Source organism: Sorex araneus, chromosome 10, assembly GCF_027595985.1.
Source record: "Sorex araneus isolate mSorAra2 chromosome 10, mSorAra2.pri, whole genome shotgun sequence".
In the NCBI taxonomy this organism is placed as follows: Eukaryota; Metazoa; Chordata; class Mammalia; order Eulipotyphla; family Soricidae; genus Sorex; species Sorex araneus.
Window position 1 is genome coordinate 35,483,471 of NC_073311.1, and position 21,210 is coordinate 35,504,680.

Consider the following 21,210-nt stretch of genomic DNA (forward strand, 5'->3'; position numbering starts at 1 on the left):
TGCAATATAAGTGCTTTAGCCAGAAGGACTTATGGTTAGAAGCCAGGCACAAGTGGAAGGGGGTGGAGGGAAGGCAGTTAGGCAAGAGAACGGACCACTCTAACAATGAGAGTTGGAAATGATCACTGTGGACAAGAACCGAGTGCTGAAAGTTGATAAAGGGACAAACATGGTAACCTTTCAATACCTGCAAACGTAATGCCCAAAAGGGGAGAGAGAGAGAGAGAGAGAGAGAGAGAGAGAGAGAGAGAGAGAGAGAGAGAGAGAGAGAGAGAGAGAGAGAGAGAGAGAGAGAGAGAGAGAGAGAGAGAGATCAGAGATCAAGAAGAAAAGTGCCCACCATAGAGGTAGCCTGGACAGGAGGTGGCCAGAGGGAAACTGGGGACATTGGTGGTGGGAAATGTACACTGCGAAAGGACAAGTGTTGGAACATTGCATGACTGAAACCCAATCATGAACAACTTTGTAACTGTGCATCTCATTGTTATTCAATAAAAATATCAAATTAAAAAGAATTGCCTTAATTCCTATATAATCTCTCTGGTCTCAACAATCATATTTTTTAGTATTTATTAAGAATAAATAGTAATTAAAAAAAGTCTCCCTTCTTATTTTCCTCAGGGGCTCTAAGGTGACATCAAATCCCTGGCTTATTTTATGGGGGATTAATAACCTTAAAAGTTTAAAATTAAGTAAAATATAAAATGATTGAACACCTGTACATCAATATCCAATAGCCTCATTTTGAAAGTTTGGAATCATCAGCATTAACGTAAGTGAAATGAGTGAAAAGGGGGCTGGGAGAGTCGGCTCAGCAGCTAAAGTGCCAATCTTGCAAGCAGGTGGGAGGCCGAGCCACAGTGCTACCTAGGCATGAGCACAATCCTGGCGAGTACCACAAGTAAAAGATGTATGAGCACTGTGGCCTGGTGTGCAATCCACAGCAAGAAAGTGTGAGCGCCAAAGTGACCCTCATTGAATGATACAATCAGAGTGTTCTTAGGCAGCATGTATAAAATAGTGTCACTCCCAATGAGCTCTTCGGTCGGGTTTGGGAGTGTCTCAACATGCTCTGTGAAATACCGCCACTAAATGGGTGAGTACAGCACTGGGTGGGCATGTGTGTGTGTGTGACCCCAGTCATCACAACAACATAGAAGTGCAGTGGAAGGGGGGCTGAGGAGGGGGGGGAATGATGAGTCATTCTTCAATGGCTTTTACATTTGATAAGCTAATTTCCTCCTATCAAAGATTGTGATGGAGGAAATAATAATCAAATAATTATGACCTTCTGCAGGTCCTATACCCAAGCAGCACTTCACCTTTCTGGGGCTCCTTTTACCACTTTAGTGAAATAGGAGGTAATTTCTTAGTTCCTTCCCATTTCCAGAATTCTTTGATTGTACAAGGCTTCACATTCTGTGTGATATTTCGTTTTTTAAAAAAGAGACAGATGGTGGGGCCCAAGAGATAGTATAGTGGGTAGATGCTAGTCTTGCACATGGCTGGCTAGAGTTTGATCCCCAGCTCCCCATATGGTCCCCCAGGCAACATCAGGAGTAATTCCTGAATGCAGAGCCAGGAGTAACACCTGTGCACCATCAGGTGTGACCCCCCCAAACCAAAAAATAAAATAAAATAAAAAGACATAGATGCACTTGAGATAGAGCGCACCTGACTTTTACAAACCCAATTATTGACATCAAATAGGTGGAAGGTAGTGGGCACTGGTGTTGGAACAATATATGCCCAAAACTTAATCATAAATATATGTGTAACTTTGTAACAAGGTGATATAGTAGAATCTGAAAAATAATTTTAAAGTTCTTCCCTTTAAAGTGTTGACATTTGATACCTGGTGGAGGGAAGGGTGTTGGAACATTGTATGACTGAAACTCAATCATGAAAGTTTTGTAACTGTATCTCATGGTTACATGATGATTCAATAAAAAATATAACAAATAAAAGTTAGTGTTGACGTTTGAGATGTCATCCAAATGACCAGATGGAATAAATTTCTGTAGTAGGAGCAAGATATGACAGTAATTTAGGTGAAGGTAATGGTGGAGTGACATGATCTGGATAGGAGATATTATTGAAAATCAATAGAACTTATTATTGATTGAATGTGGACAAAGGGTCCAAGAATGATACTACAGCAGGTGGGACTCATGTCTTGTGGCAGATGCGGGTTTGATTCCTGGCACCCTATATGGTCTCCCCAAGCCTCCCAGTGGCAGAAGTAAAGCCCTCAGCACTGCTAGATATGGCAAAACAAAACAGGTGATAAAAGGAGAAAATCAAGAATGATCTCTGCCATCTTTGACTTAATTGAGTGGTGGTCCCATTTTTAGAAGTGGACCAGGCTGGGGAAGAGTAGGCTTGCGGGTAAGAGAAATCTGGAGTCCAGATTGGGAAAGGTTAAATTTTAGTTGCCCCCCGGAATTCTACGTGGAGATATTAGTAGACAGCTGGGAGCTAAATATTCAGGGAAAAATTTCATCTTTAGATAACATTTAGTGGAATGGGCTTGATAAGACAATTTATGGAAAATAATAAAATTATAATAGAGAACAGGTTCTGAAAGCATTAAAAATTCAGGTGCTAAAAACTTATAACAAGGACCATATAATAATAACATAAAACTCTTGTAGAATTTTCCATGTGAAAATGATTAAATAGGAATTTTTGACTTTGTTATATTCTTTAGTAGATATAAATGATAAGCGAAAAGAAGTCTGGTTGTAATACACTGGTCTTATATGCATTTACTTGGCCCATATTTTTTAATGACTGCTGCAAGAAACTTTATAGGCACTGTGTAAAATGAAATGAACAGAAGCGTTACGGACATTGGTCGAACACATTTACTGAGCACATGTTATATGCATAGCACTAGATTATTTTAGTAGATACCCCTTTTCCCTCACCCAAAGGATCATTTCTATGTTTCCTAGAAGAAGAAAATCCGAAACTTAAACTCAAAAGGAGGAAACCCAGTAAAAATATCTCAAGGATACTCTTTTGCTTCCTCTTATCTAATACTTTTTGGCCAGTAGGAGAAATCTTTGTGAGCCAAGTAAGTTTAGTGAGTTAAGTCAGACTGGAACTCATTCTGGCTTTTCCTCTCTCCTCTACTTCTGGTCAACAGGAAAGTTTCCCTGTGTGGAGAGAAGCTTATTTTAGCCTATCTGATACTTCCAGTTGACTAGCTCTCCCAGCAATTATATTCTCATTCTCTGGAGATAATTCATCAGCACTTTTGTTGTTGTTGTTTAATCAATAAAATATTAATTAATTAATTTTTTGGAATGAAACTGTTTAATGATTAGTGATCTTGATAAGGCTGCATGATTCAGGCATGAGTTTCTACATATACATCTCTCTTGGTCACCTAGTTCTGGGATGTGATGTTTTTAAAAATTTTTATTAGTGAATAACTGTGAGGTACAGTTACTCATCAGCACATTTAATGGTTTCTTTTTCCTATTAAACTAGTCTCCATGAAGAGCACTTCTAATGTTTCAATATTAATCCCACAATTTGTTCAAAATGCTATACTTCCTGAATAGCCTGTGGACAGATTGGATGAATGCCCACTTATCATTATAAATAGGAAGGAAGGGAGGTACCCTTTCCTGGGCTAGTGGCTAAATTTGCTTTATTAAGATGCAGATGAATCTTTGGGTAGATTATTGTCAGAAAGAAAAGCTTAGCATCAATTATACTGAAACAAAAATCTTTATATTTAGTAATCATTGTCTACTTTTTGAATGGTCTTTATTAAATAAGCTCAGCTAAAAAGCTTAATTCATTCAAGTACTTGGTACATTTACTGATAACTCATCCTGGCCAACTCAGAAAGAAATGTTTAATATATATATAGATGACGGCGTGTGTGTGTGTGTGTGTGTGTGTGTGTGTGTGTGTGTGTTTTCAGTGTGACCATCTATTCAGGGTTTTATAGGGAGGCTATGGAATAATTTCTTTGTGCTTTAGGACATTAATTTATGTGGTCTCAGCCAAATACTTGCTCATATGCTTAACCAGGTTCAAATGTTTTTGTTTAATATTTCTAATTAAGAAATGTCTTGACCTTTCTTCCTAATTCCTATGCAACTACGTCTATGTTATTTTTTGTTGGGGATTAAGATAGATAAAGGAGATGGACAGAATGGGTCTTTTATGGGACCTTTAAACCCAGAACTGTGGTGCCTAGGTGCAGAATGATGCTCCAGCATTTATCTCTGCTCCCTCTCCCAGAAGAATCTCCCCTCGAGAAAGCCCTTTACAAAGATGTTTGTCCTGGTTATACTATGGCTCTCGTATGAATAAAAGTCAAGCCTAGCTATGTTAGGCATAGTTAGGCATTTGACCAAAGGGTGTTGTTGTTCTTCTTCTGATGATTACTGGTTGTAAGCAATGAATCTTGCATGTGGAGGACAGTTGAGGCTCTCAGTCTATGAGGCTGTAAGACCCCAAACTCCATGCTTTTTGTCTCTTATTTTTGTCTCTTTTCTTAATCCTCATTAAGTCCCTATTTCAGGCCTGTTCACCTGGGGCTGGTCCCTAGCAATTTTTCTTGAACACAAATGGAAGTTTAGTTAATTAAGCTCTTTATCTCAAAATGTTGTCAATCCTTTTTATGCCTCTTATTCAAAATGTAAGCATTGTCCTACCACTGATATACTAAGTCCTTCCAGTAGACATGCAGTGAGACTTTAGCTCTTCAAACTGCAAACCTCAATTTTAAAAACGGAATAATATTACCCTTCAGGAAAGGACAGACTCAATAAAGGGTGTTGGAAAACTTGAACATGCAAAAGAATGAAATAGGATCACTATCTGATCCCACATACGAAATAACTCAGGAAGGATTACGGACTTAGTTGTTAAATTTAGATTTGTAGAAAACAGAAAAAAATCCCCAGCAAAACACTATACACTATTGGTTTTAGAGTTGTCTTTGGGGCTTGACCTCAATAGCAAGGAGAACAAAAGAATAAATAAAAATATTGGATTATATCAAATTAAAAAACTTGTGCATAGCAAAAGAAAGTCATTAAAATCAATAAAAAGGCATCCACTTGAATAGAAGAAAATAATACACATCTTGGATATGACAAAAAACTCATACTCAAAATATATATATAGCTCAAAAAACTCATCAATCAAGAAAATAATTTAATCATAATGAAGAGAGAAGAGTTTGAATAGACCATTAGAGACATTTAAATATAAAAAAGCAGTATAATGAAAAATTTTTCATTTAAATTTAATTTAATCTTGAACTTAATACAGATTAAAGTTAGAATAAAATATTTTCTCACTCCTCTGAGAATGGCCTATACCAAAAAACATAAGAAATAATAAGTCAGATATAGAGGAAAAGGAACTTTTGTATAATGTCAGTGGAAATATAAGTTGGTTCAGCCCTTATGGAGTATGAAGTTTTAAAAACCATTAAAAATAGATCTATCATATGATTCAGCAATGCCACTTCTATGTGATCCATTCGAAAAACATAGTAAACACTGACTTGAAGAGATATATGCAAAGCCATGTTCATGGCAACACTATCTACCATGGGTGAAATATAGAAACAAGTTTTGGACCCTGCTGCGGAGCGAGCATGATGGAAGAGCCCAAGGAAGCGCCCTTGGACTCCAAGCAGCCCACTGAACTAATTCCGGCACGGGATCAGAGAACCCACGGCGGGCTGAATTCAAGGGGGAAAAAGAAAAGTTATGTAACAAACAGCGGGACTTAATATCTCTATATTCTTAGCAATGGAGAACTATCAAATGCCTCCTTGGCAATAGGACTGTTTTTTTCTTTTTTGGGGAAACCCCAACAACGGTAGTGAGTTGTGTGTTGAAACATGGAATGTAATCGAGATAAAGCGTAGACGAAGTGAAACTTATCACTTACAAGGGTGGGGACTGGGGAGGTGGGAGGGGGCGACAGGTATACTGGGGGGGGTTAGTGATGGAATATGGGCACTGGTGAAGGGAAGGGTGTTTGAGTATTGTATAATTGACATAATCCTGAGAACTATGTAACCCTCCACATGGTGATTCAATAAAATTAAATAAATAAATAAATAAACATGTATAATTAAATTTTTTAAAAAAAGAAATATAGAAACAACTTGGATGCTCAGATATGTGGGTAAAGATCTTGCATATAAACACAGTACAATATTACTCAGTTCTAAGAAAAGGAAACTAAGAAAACTCTAAGAAAACTTTTGCCATTTTGTGGCAATGTAGATGGAATTGGAGAGGATTGTGCTAAATCAAACTAAATCAGAAGGAGAAAGACAACTACAAGATGTGCTCATGTATGGGACATTAAGAAACAAGACAAGGAAATAGACAATGTTCCTTGAAAGCAAATCTTGGACTTTGACAGTACAACTGAGGTAGCAAATGTGGGTGGGGAAGAATGAGCAAGAGGGAGGCTAATGAGCTGTGGCATATCACTGGGAATTTAGTGGTGGGTGGGGGTGTGGTAACATATTTGAAGAGGTGTGGAAGTTTGCCACTCAAACTTGGTTGATCGTGTCAACCAATGTTACGTGAATGTTGAATAAAAACAGCCAGTGCTATCAAATTATAAATTGTAATTATTCTACAATCCACTGAACTATTTTTTTTCTTAGGTTTTGGGGACCACCCAGCTGTGCCCAAGACTTACTCCTGGCTCTGTATTCAGGGATCACTCCTGGCGGTGCTCAGGGAACCATATACGGTGCCAGAGCTCAAATTCCAGGTCTGCTACATGAAAGGCAAAAGCCTCCACCTTTGTACTATCTGTCTGGACCCCAATACTAAACTATTATAGGATAATATTGCATACTGTAAACAATCAGAGAGCTTGTTGGAGGCATTCAATTAGTACACATTAGCTTGCATTATAATGTATCTAGCTCCCACCACCCCATACACTCCACCACAGAACTACATCTTGGACTCTGGCTCTTTTTCAAGGTTTGCAACCTAAGATCTTTGTTTAAAAACAAAAAGATAAAAAACTGGTCCCAGGAACTTGACAATAAGCCATAATTAAAGTCAGATCAAGATATGATCTCAGAAAACTGAAGGAACCCTTTGAGTTCAGAACGTAGTGAAAGAATAATCAATGCACATAATTTGGATAATATCATCAAAGCAGACTGCTTTGTCAAAAATTATAAAGTGGTTGCAGTTTGGCTGTGCCTCCCCCATGACGTTTTAGGATTTGTCAGTACTGGGTTAGATGCCTCTGCTTATTTTGGTGAATTCTTTTTTCATCCTTTTCGTGGGCCAAGGAATGGGGAAGAGAAGCTGCACAGTATTCCCCGCAGTGTACTGAGGTACCCTACAAGTTGCACTGTGATCACATTGATCATTTGTTTATTTCCATTTGTTTTTGGTTTGGGGCCACACCTGACTGTGTTCAGGGCTTACTCCTGGATCTGTGCTCAGGGATCACTCCTAGTGTACTTCAGGAGGGCACATGGGGGATAGAAGTCCCATCAGCCGCCTGCAGGACAAACACCTCGCCCTCTGAACTATGTCTCCAGTCCCATCACCTTGATCATTTAGTTAAAGTGCTGCTGGCCACGTTGCTTTATGTAATTTTTTTTCTTTCTAGCAAGTGTAACTTTTTGCATTCAGCTTTATTCATATAATAGGCAAATTTTGAATTGTATATATTTATAGTATATAAATTTTCTTTGCTGTTCATTTACATTGTGAAATAAGGGCCACAACAATGCCCAGAGAGAGAGAGAGAGAGAGAGAGAGAGAGAGAGAGAGAGAGAGAGAGAGAGAGAGAGAGAGAGAGAGAGAGAGAGAGAACGTACCTGCCATAGAGGCAGGCAGGAGGTAGGGGGTGGGCGATCATGGGAGGGAACCTGGGGACATTTTTACTGGGAAATGTACACTGGTGGAGGGATGGGTGTTGGAATACTGTATGACTAAAATACAATCATGAACAGCTTTGTAAGGGTCTATCTCAACAGTGATTCAATAAGAAATTTTTAAAAAGAAAGGAATGATGGTCACAATTGTTGGATAACACTAGATTATCTTTGCTCCTGCCACAGGGAGCCTAAGGTCTATTGAGCCACTCCTACAACAGAGCAACTGAGGTACAACTAGTAATTCTATATTGCTTTTCTCTTTCCTTTATATCGTTTGTATGGTTTATTTATCAATGTCCTTTTTTTTAATAGACACAGGAAGAAAATTGACGCTATGCTATGTAACATGGGAGTTAATTGACTCCAAAATAATATTTACTGCTGGGCATCCATATTTACTTGACTTAAGCCTCAGTTGCCTTTAGTTCCTATCACTCCATGAGTAGGGTCCTGACAAGGGACTGATGGACCCAGGGCAAGCTGTGAGCTACTCTGGCATAGAAATGGGCCAGGCCAAGCACCATAATACTTAACTATAAGTTAAGAGCACAGTCATGAACAAACTCTATCATGACCCAAAAGAGGTAACTGAATAAGGACACTGCTGGGGTTAGGAAGACTAACCTGGCCTGAGGATTGTGGTCTGGAATATACAGTGAAATGTCCTCAGGAAGAACCAAACTTTAAGCTTGATATCTCTTACTGTGCTCATACAAAATGATAATACTAGAAATACTGTAAGAGGTAAATTTACTGTGATGATTTAAGCGGATTACTAGCTGAGGAAAGAAGAAAGCAACACACCCTGGATGGAATCCTGTCTCCTTGTTCATGGATTTGCTCAAGTGGGCACCAGTAACATCTCCATTGTGAGACTTGTTGTTACTGTTTTTGGCATACCCTAGTAATCTGGAGTAATCGCCTTAGGTGAGATTTTGTCCTTGAGTTGATCTCCTGGATGAGTGGCCTTACCTCTCTTTGTTGATTTGTTAATGTTCAGTCCCACCTTTGTAGCCTCACCCTATAAAATTTCTATATAAACTATGCTGTAAGGGGCTGGGGTCAACGGTCGCCGAAGTCAGTCATCAGAGAGTCAGAAGGGGAGTTGGATCAAAGGATCACAAGGTTGTCATCAGGAAGTTACGAAGTTATACAGTCCCAGGGTTAGAAGGTCAGAAGAAGAAAAGAGAAAGACAATGGCAGCAGACTAGATACCACAAGACAGAGAGAGACAGAGACTGAAGAAGATTACAAGGTCGGTACGGACAGAAGACAGACGGCAAAGAGCACAATGGCACACATAGAATAGAGCACAAAGAAAGACGATAGGAAGAGAGCACAGCAGTGGAGAGAAGACAACAAGAAGACGAGGAGAAAAATGGAGACTTTGGAGACTTTGAGGTCTGCGAGGAGACTAGGATGATTTAACTCTGATAACCGATATTACAGCTGTAAGGATGACTACAGCTGCGCCATAAGGAGAGAGATCCGACGACGCCGGGGAGTCTGTCTATTGCCCATTCTCTGCTCCCGGAAGCCGCTGCTGGTCCACCTAATGCTGCCCCCGAGTCCTGCATGTGGGCTTGCCTTCACCACAGCCCACTGTGTCTCACTTCTTATGTATCTTATCGCGTGTTTAGCCAAGTGGAAATGAAAAAAAAAAAAACTCAACACACAATGAGGCCATTTTACACATCCATTGTCTCATATAGTTTCTTTTGTGTGTGTTGTGTTTAAGGCATTCTGATATTCCACAAATTTCAAGTATATAATACCCACCAGGTGCTCAAACAATGTTCTTTGGCCTATTTTTTAAATTTGTTTTTTTCCTTATAACTAACTAATCAGTTTATTAGTTAACAAGAATTTATACTATTATTTACACAGTGCAATAATGTTATTACCCCTAAAATGTAATATAACAATCCTTCATACAGTACAAGAACCAAATGAAAATCCCTTCGTGTTGCAATTCATATTCATATTGCTTGTTGTTTTGTTTTTATGTTGATTGATTTATGATCAATTTTGTTGATTTCATTTTTCCTAAAAAAAAATCCCAAGTGAAGATGGATAAACAGATATTCAGTGAGTGGCAGGAGTGATAATACAGGTAACCAGGCCCATCTTTGTGGGGTCAACCTCATTGAATCCCTGGTACCACATGATCCCCCAAGCATCCCTAATGTAACCTGGGAGGTCCCTGAGCACTACTGGGTAACTTTTGATGGCACTGCAGCACCATTTTCTTTTTTTCCCCAATTTTAATTTTTATTAGGTTGTTCACAATAATTTATTGCATTCAATATTCTAAGACCCAAACCACCACCATTATACCTTACCACCACCATTGTTTTGAATTTTCCCACTGCTACCAAAGCCTTCCCCAAAGGCAGATCCTAAATAATTTATTTTGTATTGCTTGTTAAGAGTAATCCACTAAAAATTATCCAAAAAGGTTTCCTTTGAGGAAAGTATATGAAGATTAGTGTATCTCACTTTGGAGCCGTTAAGCTCTTGTATAAGCGATTACTAACATTTTGTTACATGTTGAAACTTGTGTACTAATATGTACATGTAAAATATATATGTACATATATTCTTTTTAAATTTTTTGACTGAGGTTTGTTGCCTTTGACTTTATACCCCATCAAATGTGGTGTGGAATTCTTGGTATACCAGTGGCATAGAGGATATCATCATATGTACATCAGTTTTTGCTCCAGGAATTCTAAAATTTTAAATAGGGTGATACAGCTGGATTTAAATGCATATATGCAGCTTGTTGCTCTCTTTCGAGATTTATTTGTAAGTCTCAGGATCATGATCCTTATATGGCGTCCAGAGGTAGTTCTGGGCATGATACTGCCAGACCCCTTGAAGAACAGGGAAATGGGGGGATATGGTCCATTCCTGACACTGTGTGAGCTTGGAGATTTCAGTCACAAAACCCACATACTCGAGTTTTTTCAGCGGATTCCTTCTCATGTGTGGGAGGCTTGTCCTGAGCCTGTAGAGATCAGTCATGAGCATGGTGGTGACTGGGTTGTGGAGGTTTATGGCTGCCGGAGCTTTTTTTTGGGATGGGTGATGGGCTCACCTGCCCCCCTCAGAGCACCACATTCTTAGGTCTTAGAATTCAACCACTGGCCCAGTTGGTCAAGAATGGCTGGGGGAAGCCCTTTAGACACCAGGACACTGCTTAGGAGCTTCCCAACCCCATAAAATGACATTAAAAGATTTTTTTGTTATATAGCTTCCATTAATATAATTTCCAATAACTTATCTATCACGTTAAGTGAAGATTTACTGTAACTTTTTTCTTTTGTTTTGTTTGGGGGCCATACCCAGAGATGCTCAGGATTACTCCTGGCTCTGCACTCAGGAATTAGTCCTGGGGTGCTCGGGCAGACCCTATGGGATGCTGGGGATCAAACCCAGATAAGCTATGTATAATATACTGTAATTTCTTGCTGTCCTATCTCTCGGAACTTACTGTAGTTTTAAAATAATCTCTAGATACTATTTTGTAACTTAAAACTTCAGAATTTATTCATCCCAACTCGAATTTTGCACCCTTAACCAACAGTTACCCTTCCCACATCCCTTTCCCTGACAACCACTGTGCTACTCTTAGCTCCTGTTACATGTTTTTCAGAATTTTACAGATAAGTGAGATCATTTAGTATTTTTTCTTTCTCTGTGTGCTGTATTATACCTGACATAATGCCTTTCCATGTTCATTCATGTTTTAATGTATGATCTGATGTCCTTTCTTTTTCTTTTTTAGAAGCAGTATTTAATTTTTAGGCAGTATAGGTTCACATCAATAGGGGAGGGTACAGAGACTCTCCATTTAGGCCCTGTCACACATGCAGAGCATGCCCTATGGGCCCTCAGTAGAATGATTCATTTATTAGAACTGATGAGCCTTTATTGGCACATCACAATCACCCAAAGGGATTGCAAGTTATATTTGTGTTATATGTTCCCGGATTTGAACATACAACAAGAGTGATATCTAACTGATCTTTTTTTTTTTTTGCTTTTTGGGTCACACCCGGTGATGCACAGGGGTTTCTCCTGGCTCATGCACTCAGGAATTACTCCTGTTTAGTAACCACTGATATTTTGTACTACCTCCATAATTTTGTCGTTTCTAGAATATTATAAAGTGGGTATCATACAGTATATTGCCTTTTCAGGTTGCTTTCTTTCATTTAGTAATAGGCATTTAAAGTTACCTATTTATTTTCAATATGATAATTTATTTTTAGCACAAATAATGTTCCATTTTTAGGATATATGTATATATATCATATACTGAAGAACATCTTCATTGCTTCCAATTTTTAGCAATTACAAATAAAGCTGCCACGAGTGCAGGCTTTTGTGTGTGGACACAACATTTTTAACATCTTTCGTAAATACCTAGGAGCATCATTGCTGGATTCTATGGTAATAATACGTTTAGCTTTGTAAGAAATCTTTTTAATTTTGGTGGGAAGCACACTGGCTGTGCTTGGGGCTTATTCCTGGCTCGGCGCTCGGGGATCACTCCTAGCTGGGCTTGGAGAAACCATACGGGATGCTGGAGATGGAACCCAGGTAGGTCACATGCAAGACGAGTACCCTACATACTGTACTATTGCTCCAGCCCCTTTGTAAAAATTCCAAATTCCCTTCCATAGTGCTCGTACCATCTTGCATTTCCACCAGCAATAAATTAGAGTCCATGTTGTCAGAATTTGGCGGTGTCACTGTGCCAGAAAATAGGCATCCTAATAGGTGTGATTCTCTTCTTTTGTAAAGCCGAACAATGCTATGCATACCAATTCTCCTTATTCATTCACCCAGTGAGATTTTATTTTTATTTTTTTGACCCCGATAGCACAGCAGTTGCACGTTCTCCTTTCACGCGGCCAACCTGTGTTCGATTCCTCCGCCCCTCTCGGAGAGCCCGGCAAGCTACCGAGAGTATGGAACCCGCATGGCAGAGCCTGGCAAGCTACCCGTGCGTATTGGATATGCCAAAAACAGTAACACTAAGTCTCTCAATGAGAGACGTTACTGGTGCCCACTCGAACAAATCGATGAGCAACGGGATAACAGTGACAGTGACAGTGACCCCGCCTGGCAGTTTTCAGGGTTCACTCCTTGCTCTGAGCTCAGGGATTACTCTTGATGGTGCTCCGTGACCAAATGGAGAATCTGGGTTGGCTGCACAAGGCAAGTTCCCTACCCTCTCTCTGTACTATAGCTCTGGCCCCCATGAATGAGACTTTCTTAAATTGAATCCTTTCAGAAGTTTACTTGCTAGATCATCTGGTTGTTGTATTTTCCCACTGAAGCATTCGATAATCCTTTAAAAAAAATCCCAGAATTTTCCCTCCTGTGTGTTTTGTGGGCTGGAGCTATAGCACAGTGGCTAGGGCATTTGCGGCCAACCTGGTTCGATTTCTTTGTCCCTCTCAGAGAGCCCGAGAGTATCCATCCCACCCGCACGGCAGAACCTGGCAAGTTACCCATGGCATATTTGATATGCCAAAAACAGTAACAAGTCTCACAATGGAGACGTTACTAGTGCCCGCTCGAGCAAATCAATGAAAAATGGAACAACAGTGCTACAGTGCAGTGCAGTGTGCTTTTGTGCTGTTTCTTCACAATTTGTGATGCCGGTATGAAGTTACCAGTAGAATGGAGCCAAACTGACAGAAAAAACAGGTTACTCTTACAGTTTTGCACATCAAATCTGAGGCTAATCACATCCTACTTGTTTGGTTTGTACCAATTTTCTTAGTTCTGAGATAATCAATGATTGCAAACTCACCAATGTCAAAGTAGAAACCGGACAATGACTTTGGGACATAGTCTTACAAGGACTTTGTGTTTGCCTCTTTTTGGCATTGTTGACACTTTGGAGAATATTAACTGGGATATTAATGTATACCATTGTGGTTCCATTAAAGGACAATAGAAGGATGGTGGAGAGATGAGTAAATGGAATAATCAATTCTAATGTTTTTAGAATTTCAATCTTGTTTTCCATCATTTCTCAACCAATAGAAGTGTCCAACTTCTTTTCTTAAAGAAGCAACCCTCAGGGACTGGAGCGATAGCACAGCGGGTAGAGCGTTTGCCTTGCACGTGGCCAACCTGGGTTCGATTCCCAGCATCCCATATGGTCCCCTGAGCACCGCCAGGAGTAATTCCTGAGTGCAGAGCCAGGAGTAACCCCTGTGCATCGCCAGGTGTGACACAAAAAACAAACAAACAAAAATGTCTTTTTAAAAAAAATTTATTCATTTTTTAATTAGTGAATCACCGTGAGGGTACAGTTACAGATTTGTACATTTTTGTGCTCATGTTTCCCTCATACAAAGTTCAAGAACTCATCCCTTCACCAGTGCCCATTCTCCACCACAAATAAACCCCGCATCCCTCCCACCCCCCAATCCCATCTCCCTCCACTCCACCCTGCCACTGTGGCAGGGCATTCCCTTCTGTTCTCTCTCTCTAATTAGGTGTTATGGTTTGCAATAAAGGTGTTGAGTGGCCATTGTGTTCAGTCTCTAGTCTACCTTCAGCACGCATCACCCTTCCCCCGCGTGGCCTCCTATTACATTTTACTTGGTGTTCCCTTCTCTATCTGAGTTGCCCTCTCCCCAGAATGTGAGGCCAGCTTCCAAGTCATGGAGTCAACCTCCTGGTACTTATTTCTACTATTCTTGGGTGTTAGTCTCCTACTCTGTTATTCTATATTCCACAGATGAGTGCAATCTTTCTATGTCTGTCTCTCTCTCTTTCTGACTCATTTCACTTAGCATGATACTTTCCATGTTGATCCACTTATATTCAAAGTTCATGACCTCATTTTTTTCTAACAGCTGCATAGTATTCCATTGTATAGATGTACCAAAGCTTCTTCAACCAGTCATCTGTTCTAGGGCACTCGGGTTTTTTCCAGATTCTGGCTATTGTAAATAGCGCTGCGATGAACATATAAGTGCAGATGTCATTTTGACTATACTTTTTTGCTTCTCTGGGATATATTCCCAGCAGTGGTATTGCTGGGTCAAATGGGAGCTCAATTTCTAATTTTTTGTGAATCATCCATATTGTTTTCCAAAAGGGCTGAACCAGTCGACATAACCACCAGCAGTATAGAAGGGTCCCTTTCTCCCCACATCCTCTCCAACAGCGGTTGCTTTTATTCTTTTGGATGTGTGCCAGTCTCTGTGGTGTGAGGTGGTATCTCATGGTTGTTTTGATCTACATCTCCCTGATGTAGAGCACTTTTTCATGTGCCTTTTGGCCATTCGTATCTCTTCCTTGGGAAAGTTTTTGTTCATTTCTTTGCCCCATTTTCTGATGGGGTGGATGTTTTCTTCTTGTAAAGTTCAACCAGTGCTTTATATACCCTTGATATCAACCCCTTATCTGATGGGTATTGTGTAAATATCCTTTCCCATTCTGTAGATTGTCTTTGTATTCTGGTCACTGTATCTTTTGTGGTGCAGAAGCTTTTTAGTTTAATGTAGTCCCATTTGTTGATCTCTGTTTCCACTTGGTTGGCCAGTTGCATGTCATCTTTGAAGATACCTTTATCTTCAATATCGTGGAGGGTTTTGCCGACCTTGTCTTCAATGTACCTTATGGTTTGTGGTCTGATGTTGAGGTCTTTAATCCATTTTGATCTGACTTTTGTGCATGGTGTCAGGTCGAAGTCTAAGCCCATTCTTTTGCATGTGTTTGTCCAGTTGTGCCAGCACCATTTGTTAAAGAGGCTTTCCTTGTCCCACTTCACATCTCTTGCTCCATTATCAAAGATCAGATGATCGATCATACATTTGGGGTTGTGTGTAGGGATATTCCACCCTGTTCCATTGGTCTGTGGCTCTGCCTTTGTTCCAGTACCATGCAGTTTTAATTGTTACCGCTTTGTAGTAACAATTAAATTTTCTGAGTGCAGAGCCAGGAGTAACCCCTGTGCATCACCAGGTGTGACCCAAAAAACAAACAAACAAAAATTTCTAAAAAATAAAAGAAGCAATCCTTATTGGTGTGTGTGTGTGTGTGCACGCGCCTGTGTGTGTGTGTCTGTGAGTCTGTGTGTGTCTGTGTGTGTGTGTCTGTGAGTCTCTGTGTGTGTCTATGTGTGTGTGGTCATTCTGGTTTTGTGGGTGGGTGTGACACTTCGTTGCAGACTCCCATAGTGTAGTAGTTGGTGGCCATAAGAGTTATACCTGGTGGTGCTGAGCAGAGGGCATCCACTGCCATGTAAATTAGCTCCCTCATCCTCCTTACTTTATTTTTGGATTTGGTTAGGGAATCACATCTTGTTGAAATCAGGCTATTGCTGGTTTTTCACTCTGGTGTTGTGATGGGAGATTTCATGTGGTACTGGGGACTCAAACCAGGGTCGAGGCCGCCAAAACTGCATGCAAGTTCAACACCTTACCTCCTGTACTCTCTCTTTAGCCCTACTTTATTTTTTAACTCAAGAGTTTAAAGACTTTTAAACATTTAGTTTCCAAAGTTAGAGGATAGTTTTAAACTAATGAAATAAATTTTTTGTTAAAATTTCAGATTCTATAGTAAAATGGTTGATTACATAGTATGCTATTGATTTTTTGAGATTAAAGCTACTTTATGATTTAATTTATTCACCACTTCTGTTTCAAGTATGTTTGAAAAGAATCTATTTTCTCTAGGGCTTCATTTTTATGATGTAGAATGAACCAAAAATATGTAACTCCTTTGATTTTTTGGTTGTTAAATCAAGGGCCAAACAGAAATAGAAAAAAAACACGTTCTTTTTTATTATTTCCTCTGTAAATTCACACTATGTTATCTTGACACAAACATGGTGGGGAGAGAGAGAAAAGAAAATATCTGTCATTCCTAAAAATAGTTTTGTTACTGCTGGGTGACAAATGTTTAATTCTCTTTAGGGGACCAAATTTAGCCTACAGAGAGAGAATGGAGGAGTAATAATTATTCTGACCTATGTTTGTTCCTTTAGGGCCTCCTGGCCTTAGATGTTTATCTAAGTGAGTTTGAAACTCTGGTACGCTGCTCAGAGTGTCTTTCTAGATAGTCTAGGTTGTAGTTGTGGCCCTTCAACAGGCTGACTGATGACAATTAGCTAGTCAGGTTTCAAAAATCACCTTTCATCTAAGGGAACCCATTCACTTAGGAGGCAGCATGGATACTCTTCTTCATTTGCTACAGGAAGGAGTTGATGGTCTAAAACAGTGTTTCTCCACCTAGGGTCATATGGCTCCCTGTCAGCCTTCTGTTATAATATACAGGGTAATATTACAGAGTAGCTGCAAATCATATATACTGGACCACAGCATGAGTCTAGGGGACAACCCACAGGTCATGGGATTAGTGCACAAAAAGAAAACAAATGCAGAAGGGAGTCATGGTTGGGAAAAGGTTGAGATACACTGTGTGTAAAAAAGATCCACCTGGGCTGGATAGTACTGCAGGTAGGACACTTGCATGCAGCTGACCTGGGTCCAATTCCTATCACCCGCATATGGTCCCCAAGTCCCTACACAGGAGTGATTTCTGAGTGGATAACCAGACCTTGGGCACCACCTGTCCATCTATAAGTATAAACATGAAATACTGACCATGAAAGGACAACAATACTGGAGCAAAAGAGGAAGAAGAAATGCAGGAAGAGTTTCTGGAACTCAAGATTATCAAAAGTAGGAGTAAGCACCATATTTACTGGTAATAATTCAGCTGTCAATAATTTAGTTTGTCAATAGCAGACACTTCATTAGATAGGGCCATCTGGTATACTGGAAACAAATCAGAGGGATCTCATATAATTAGTTTTTGCTATGTATTTGCTATGGGAATTTGCCAAAGACACGTGACCATTTTGACCCACTCTCCCTACATATTTAAAACTTCAATAATAGTAATATTTGCCATAATAAAATGATATGCTGATGTGATAATGCTATAAGCTGGTTACACATATCTAAAGATTGTGTAGAGGAAGATTTAGAATTGTTTTCCATTGCTTAGTTTATAAAGAGTTTGTGAAAATAGAAATGATATAAATTGTTTTTATATTATATTAAATAGAAATAATAAAAAATGATGGTTGAGAAAAAGTTCCCCTGTAACTGCCAATTTTTAATAGGTATGTGATTTTCTGTATCATTTGATTTAAATGAATCAATGAGTATATGTTTTTAATTGTGTCTCATCATACAAAAGAATTTCATGAAGCTTTATTTTACTTAATGGTATCTCTCTATATTTGGCTCATACATTTGTCTTGCTTTCCATATTAAACATTTAGTGAACTCAGTAGATTGGTCCTGGTATCTGCCTCTCCCTCTTTAGCATGTCTTTCTGTGCTTCAGAAGTTTGGAGCTTTTCAAACTACATGCCCAAACTCCTTTGCTGCTAATGTTCTGCATTTGAATTAGGTTTCACCAATTCATCAAAGTAAGACTTGCAGGTGCTGTTTAATTGATGCTGTTGGATATAGCCTGGGAAATCTTGATTTTTCTGTAGCAGTGTTTCAAATCCAGTCACTTGCTTTGTCAGTGTTGGGAGGATGTTGGAACTATGAAGTGGCAGCTTTGGGACTTTTATCTTCCTGTGGTCATTAATCAGCGTGGCAGTGTTATTTTCCAAGTCATCCTTGAATTTCCAGTCTTTCTCCAACTTTTCCAATGATTGGTAGCTGAATGAAGCAGCCAAATCCTGATTAACTTGTAAATTTTTGTGGAGGAGGTCCCTGTGATAAAAGATATCCTATATTTTATCTTTATCTTTTATATTTTTATCCTTACATTTTAATGGAGAGAAACACGAACTGAAATAACAAGTTTAGTAGTATGCTAGAAAAGTGATTGTAACGATGGAAAAGGATTAGGAAGTGCAGAAAGTGTGGTGTACTGTAATTTTAAATGCAGCGAAAATGATAGGTGACTTTTGAAACCTGAGGTGACTTCTGAAACCTGAATATCTACTAAGTCATTTGCGTAAAAGGTCCTGGTGGAAGTTGCTGTGTTAAAATTCAATCATCCAATTATTTCTTTGCTAAGACAACTCCGTAAGAAAGGTTACCGGTTTCCATTTCCAGGCAATTACATTGTTTACCCACAGAAAACATGGCGGAAAATGCTTCAGTGAGACACATGGCCCCTAATGAAGATGGCTAAAACACTACTTCCGGCGCTTGCCCTCAATAAACATGGCGGCACTTCCTGTGGCGCGCTTTCGCCTTCAACAAAGATGGTGCTTGAAATACAAATTCTCTAACAGTCTGGGTTCCGGTTTCAATTTTTTTTTTTTTTAAAGATACTTGATTGCAGACGTAAGTAACAGGAAATCAGAAACCCTGTACCCATCCTTTCTGGAAGGTCCGATGCTCTGGAGACTCTCACCTGGGCGGTGTCTCTCTCCTCCCACCCCCTAATTTGCTCTGGGCATTCCGGAGCCGGGGTGGGATGGGGGTGGCGGAAGGGGCTGCCGGGGATCGCCTCTTCCCGGTGTGCTTTTAGAAAGGTTTCCAGCGCCTCTTTTTCTTGGGTCTGGATGCCCCGAAAGCCGCTGGCAGTTCTCCCGCTCAGTAAGAGACAGGGAACAGAAAGTTGCACTAGGGCGCAGGGAGTGCGGAGCGTGCACCCTCCTCTCCTACCGCCTCTGGCTCGGGCTCAGGTGGGCTGGCTTGGACTTTGGTAGGGCCTGGGGTTTCCCCGACCCGCGCACCTCCCCTTTTTCACCATTTGTGCACTGTGGGGACAAAACACGCCTCCCTGTCTCGTGGCTGCTGAACAGAACTGGTGTGGGGACATATTTTAAGAAGAAAAAAAAATCCCAATAAATGATCATACATGTGTGATCACAACTGTGGAGATGGTGATTCTGAATTCTTTTTTTCTTTTTCTTTTTGGGTCACACCCGGCGATGTACAGGGCTTACTCCTGGCTCATGCACTCAGGAATTACTCCTGGCGGTGCTCGCGGAACCATATGGGATGCTGGGTGGGAATTGAACCCGTCGGCTGGGTGCAAGGCAAATGCGCGACCCGCTGTGCTGTCACTTCAGCCCCTGATTCTGAATTCTTAAGGGGAAGAGATGGAGTCTGATTTATTGCAGACTAAACGCCTCTAAATATTACTCTTGAAGGTGATGGTGCATAAGGTTTTGCTGTCAGGGAAAAAATCCTCAAGGGGATGGTGTTTGGGTTTCCGGACCCTCCCCCCTACCTATGTTTTGCAGAAACCTATGGCCCAGAGGCACGAACAAGCACATTGACAGTTTCTGTGTTGGTGGGACATCTCCGCTCAACACCATGGTTAAAATAAAACCGTTATTTCTTCACCAGTATGTGCAAGTGAAATATTGTCTGGGATCTACAGAGAAAAGTTGCTTTTCAAGCTAGTTATCTTGACTCTTTTCTCTCTTTGAAGAACAAGGAACTGAGCCAATCCCATTGAGGACAGAAAATATGGTTCCTATTCAATGTTGTTTGTTACCCAAAAAAGGCAACACTAAACATATTTGGCTTTTCTTAACAGCCATACATTAACCCCCATGGGTTGGCCCTGTGCAGAGGTTCGAAGTTGTTGCTGTCCTGTTGGACCTTCAGTGGCAGGACCACTGTCTTTGGGAGTTCATTCACTTTCTGTGATCCAAGCCACTTTGTTTCTTTTCCCCTCTTCCCAGGGAGAAATGGAGGCTAGAGACAAGCAAGTGCTCCGTTCCCTGCGCCTGGAGCTGGGCGCAGAGGTCCTGGTGGAAGGATTGGTTCTTCAGTATTTGTACCAGGAAGGGGTCTTGACAGAAAGCCATCTTCAAGAAATCAGAGCGCAAGCCACAGGCTTTGGGAAAACAATGCTGCTGCTGGACATCCTACCCTCCAGGGGCCCTAAAGCTTTTGATGCCTTCCTAGATTCCCTGCAGGATTTTCCCTGGGTCCGGGAGAAGCTGGAGAAGGCGAGAGCGGAAACCACAGTTGAGCTGCCTGCAGGTAGGGGGGCAGGATGGGTATTGCTTCATATTGGCTCCAGAATGCTCTCTGGATCTGACGTTTGACCATTAGGCTTGAAAGTGGGTTAGACATTTTAAGAGAAGGCATTTAGCACTGGGGAGACAGGATGTTTGGGTGGAATTAGGAAGTTCAGGGAAGAACTGTTGAGAGGGTGAGGAGGGAGCTCAGAGACAGGCTTTAGAAATGCTTTCAGGGAACTCTCAGAGAATTTGGCAAGTCATTTGGGAGGCATAGTCTCATCTGAGAGCCAGTCACATCTCTGCCC

The 21,210-nt window shown here is 40.4% G+C and overlaps 1 protein-coding gene across 3 annotated transcripts in view; it reads left to right on the forward strand.

Moving 5' to 3' along the window:
- Window positions 1-21,210, forward strand: part of LOC101545288 (death domain-containing protein CRADD) — a 363,451-nt gene that overhangs the window by 113,257 nt on the left and 228,984 nt on the right. For 2 of the 3 annotated variants that reach the window (XM_055118377.1, XM_055118378.1), the window contains exon 4: window positions 20,621-20,924. In XM_055118377.1, the coding sequence (XP_054974352.1) occupies window positions 20,621-20,924 (304 nt within the window). Of the gene's footprint in view, window positions 1-19,162; window positions 19,266-20,620; window positions 20,925-21,210 lie in introns of those variants that run through there. The other variant, XM_004602743.2, reaches the window with a different exon arrangement.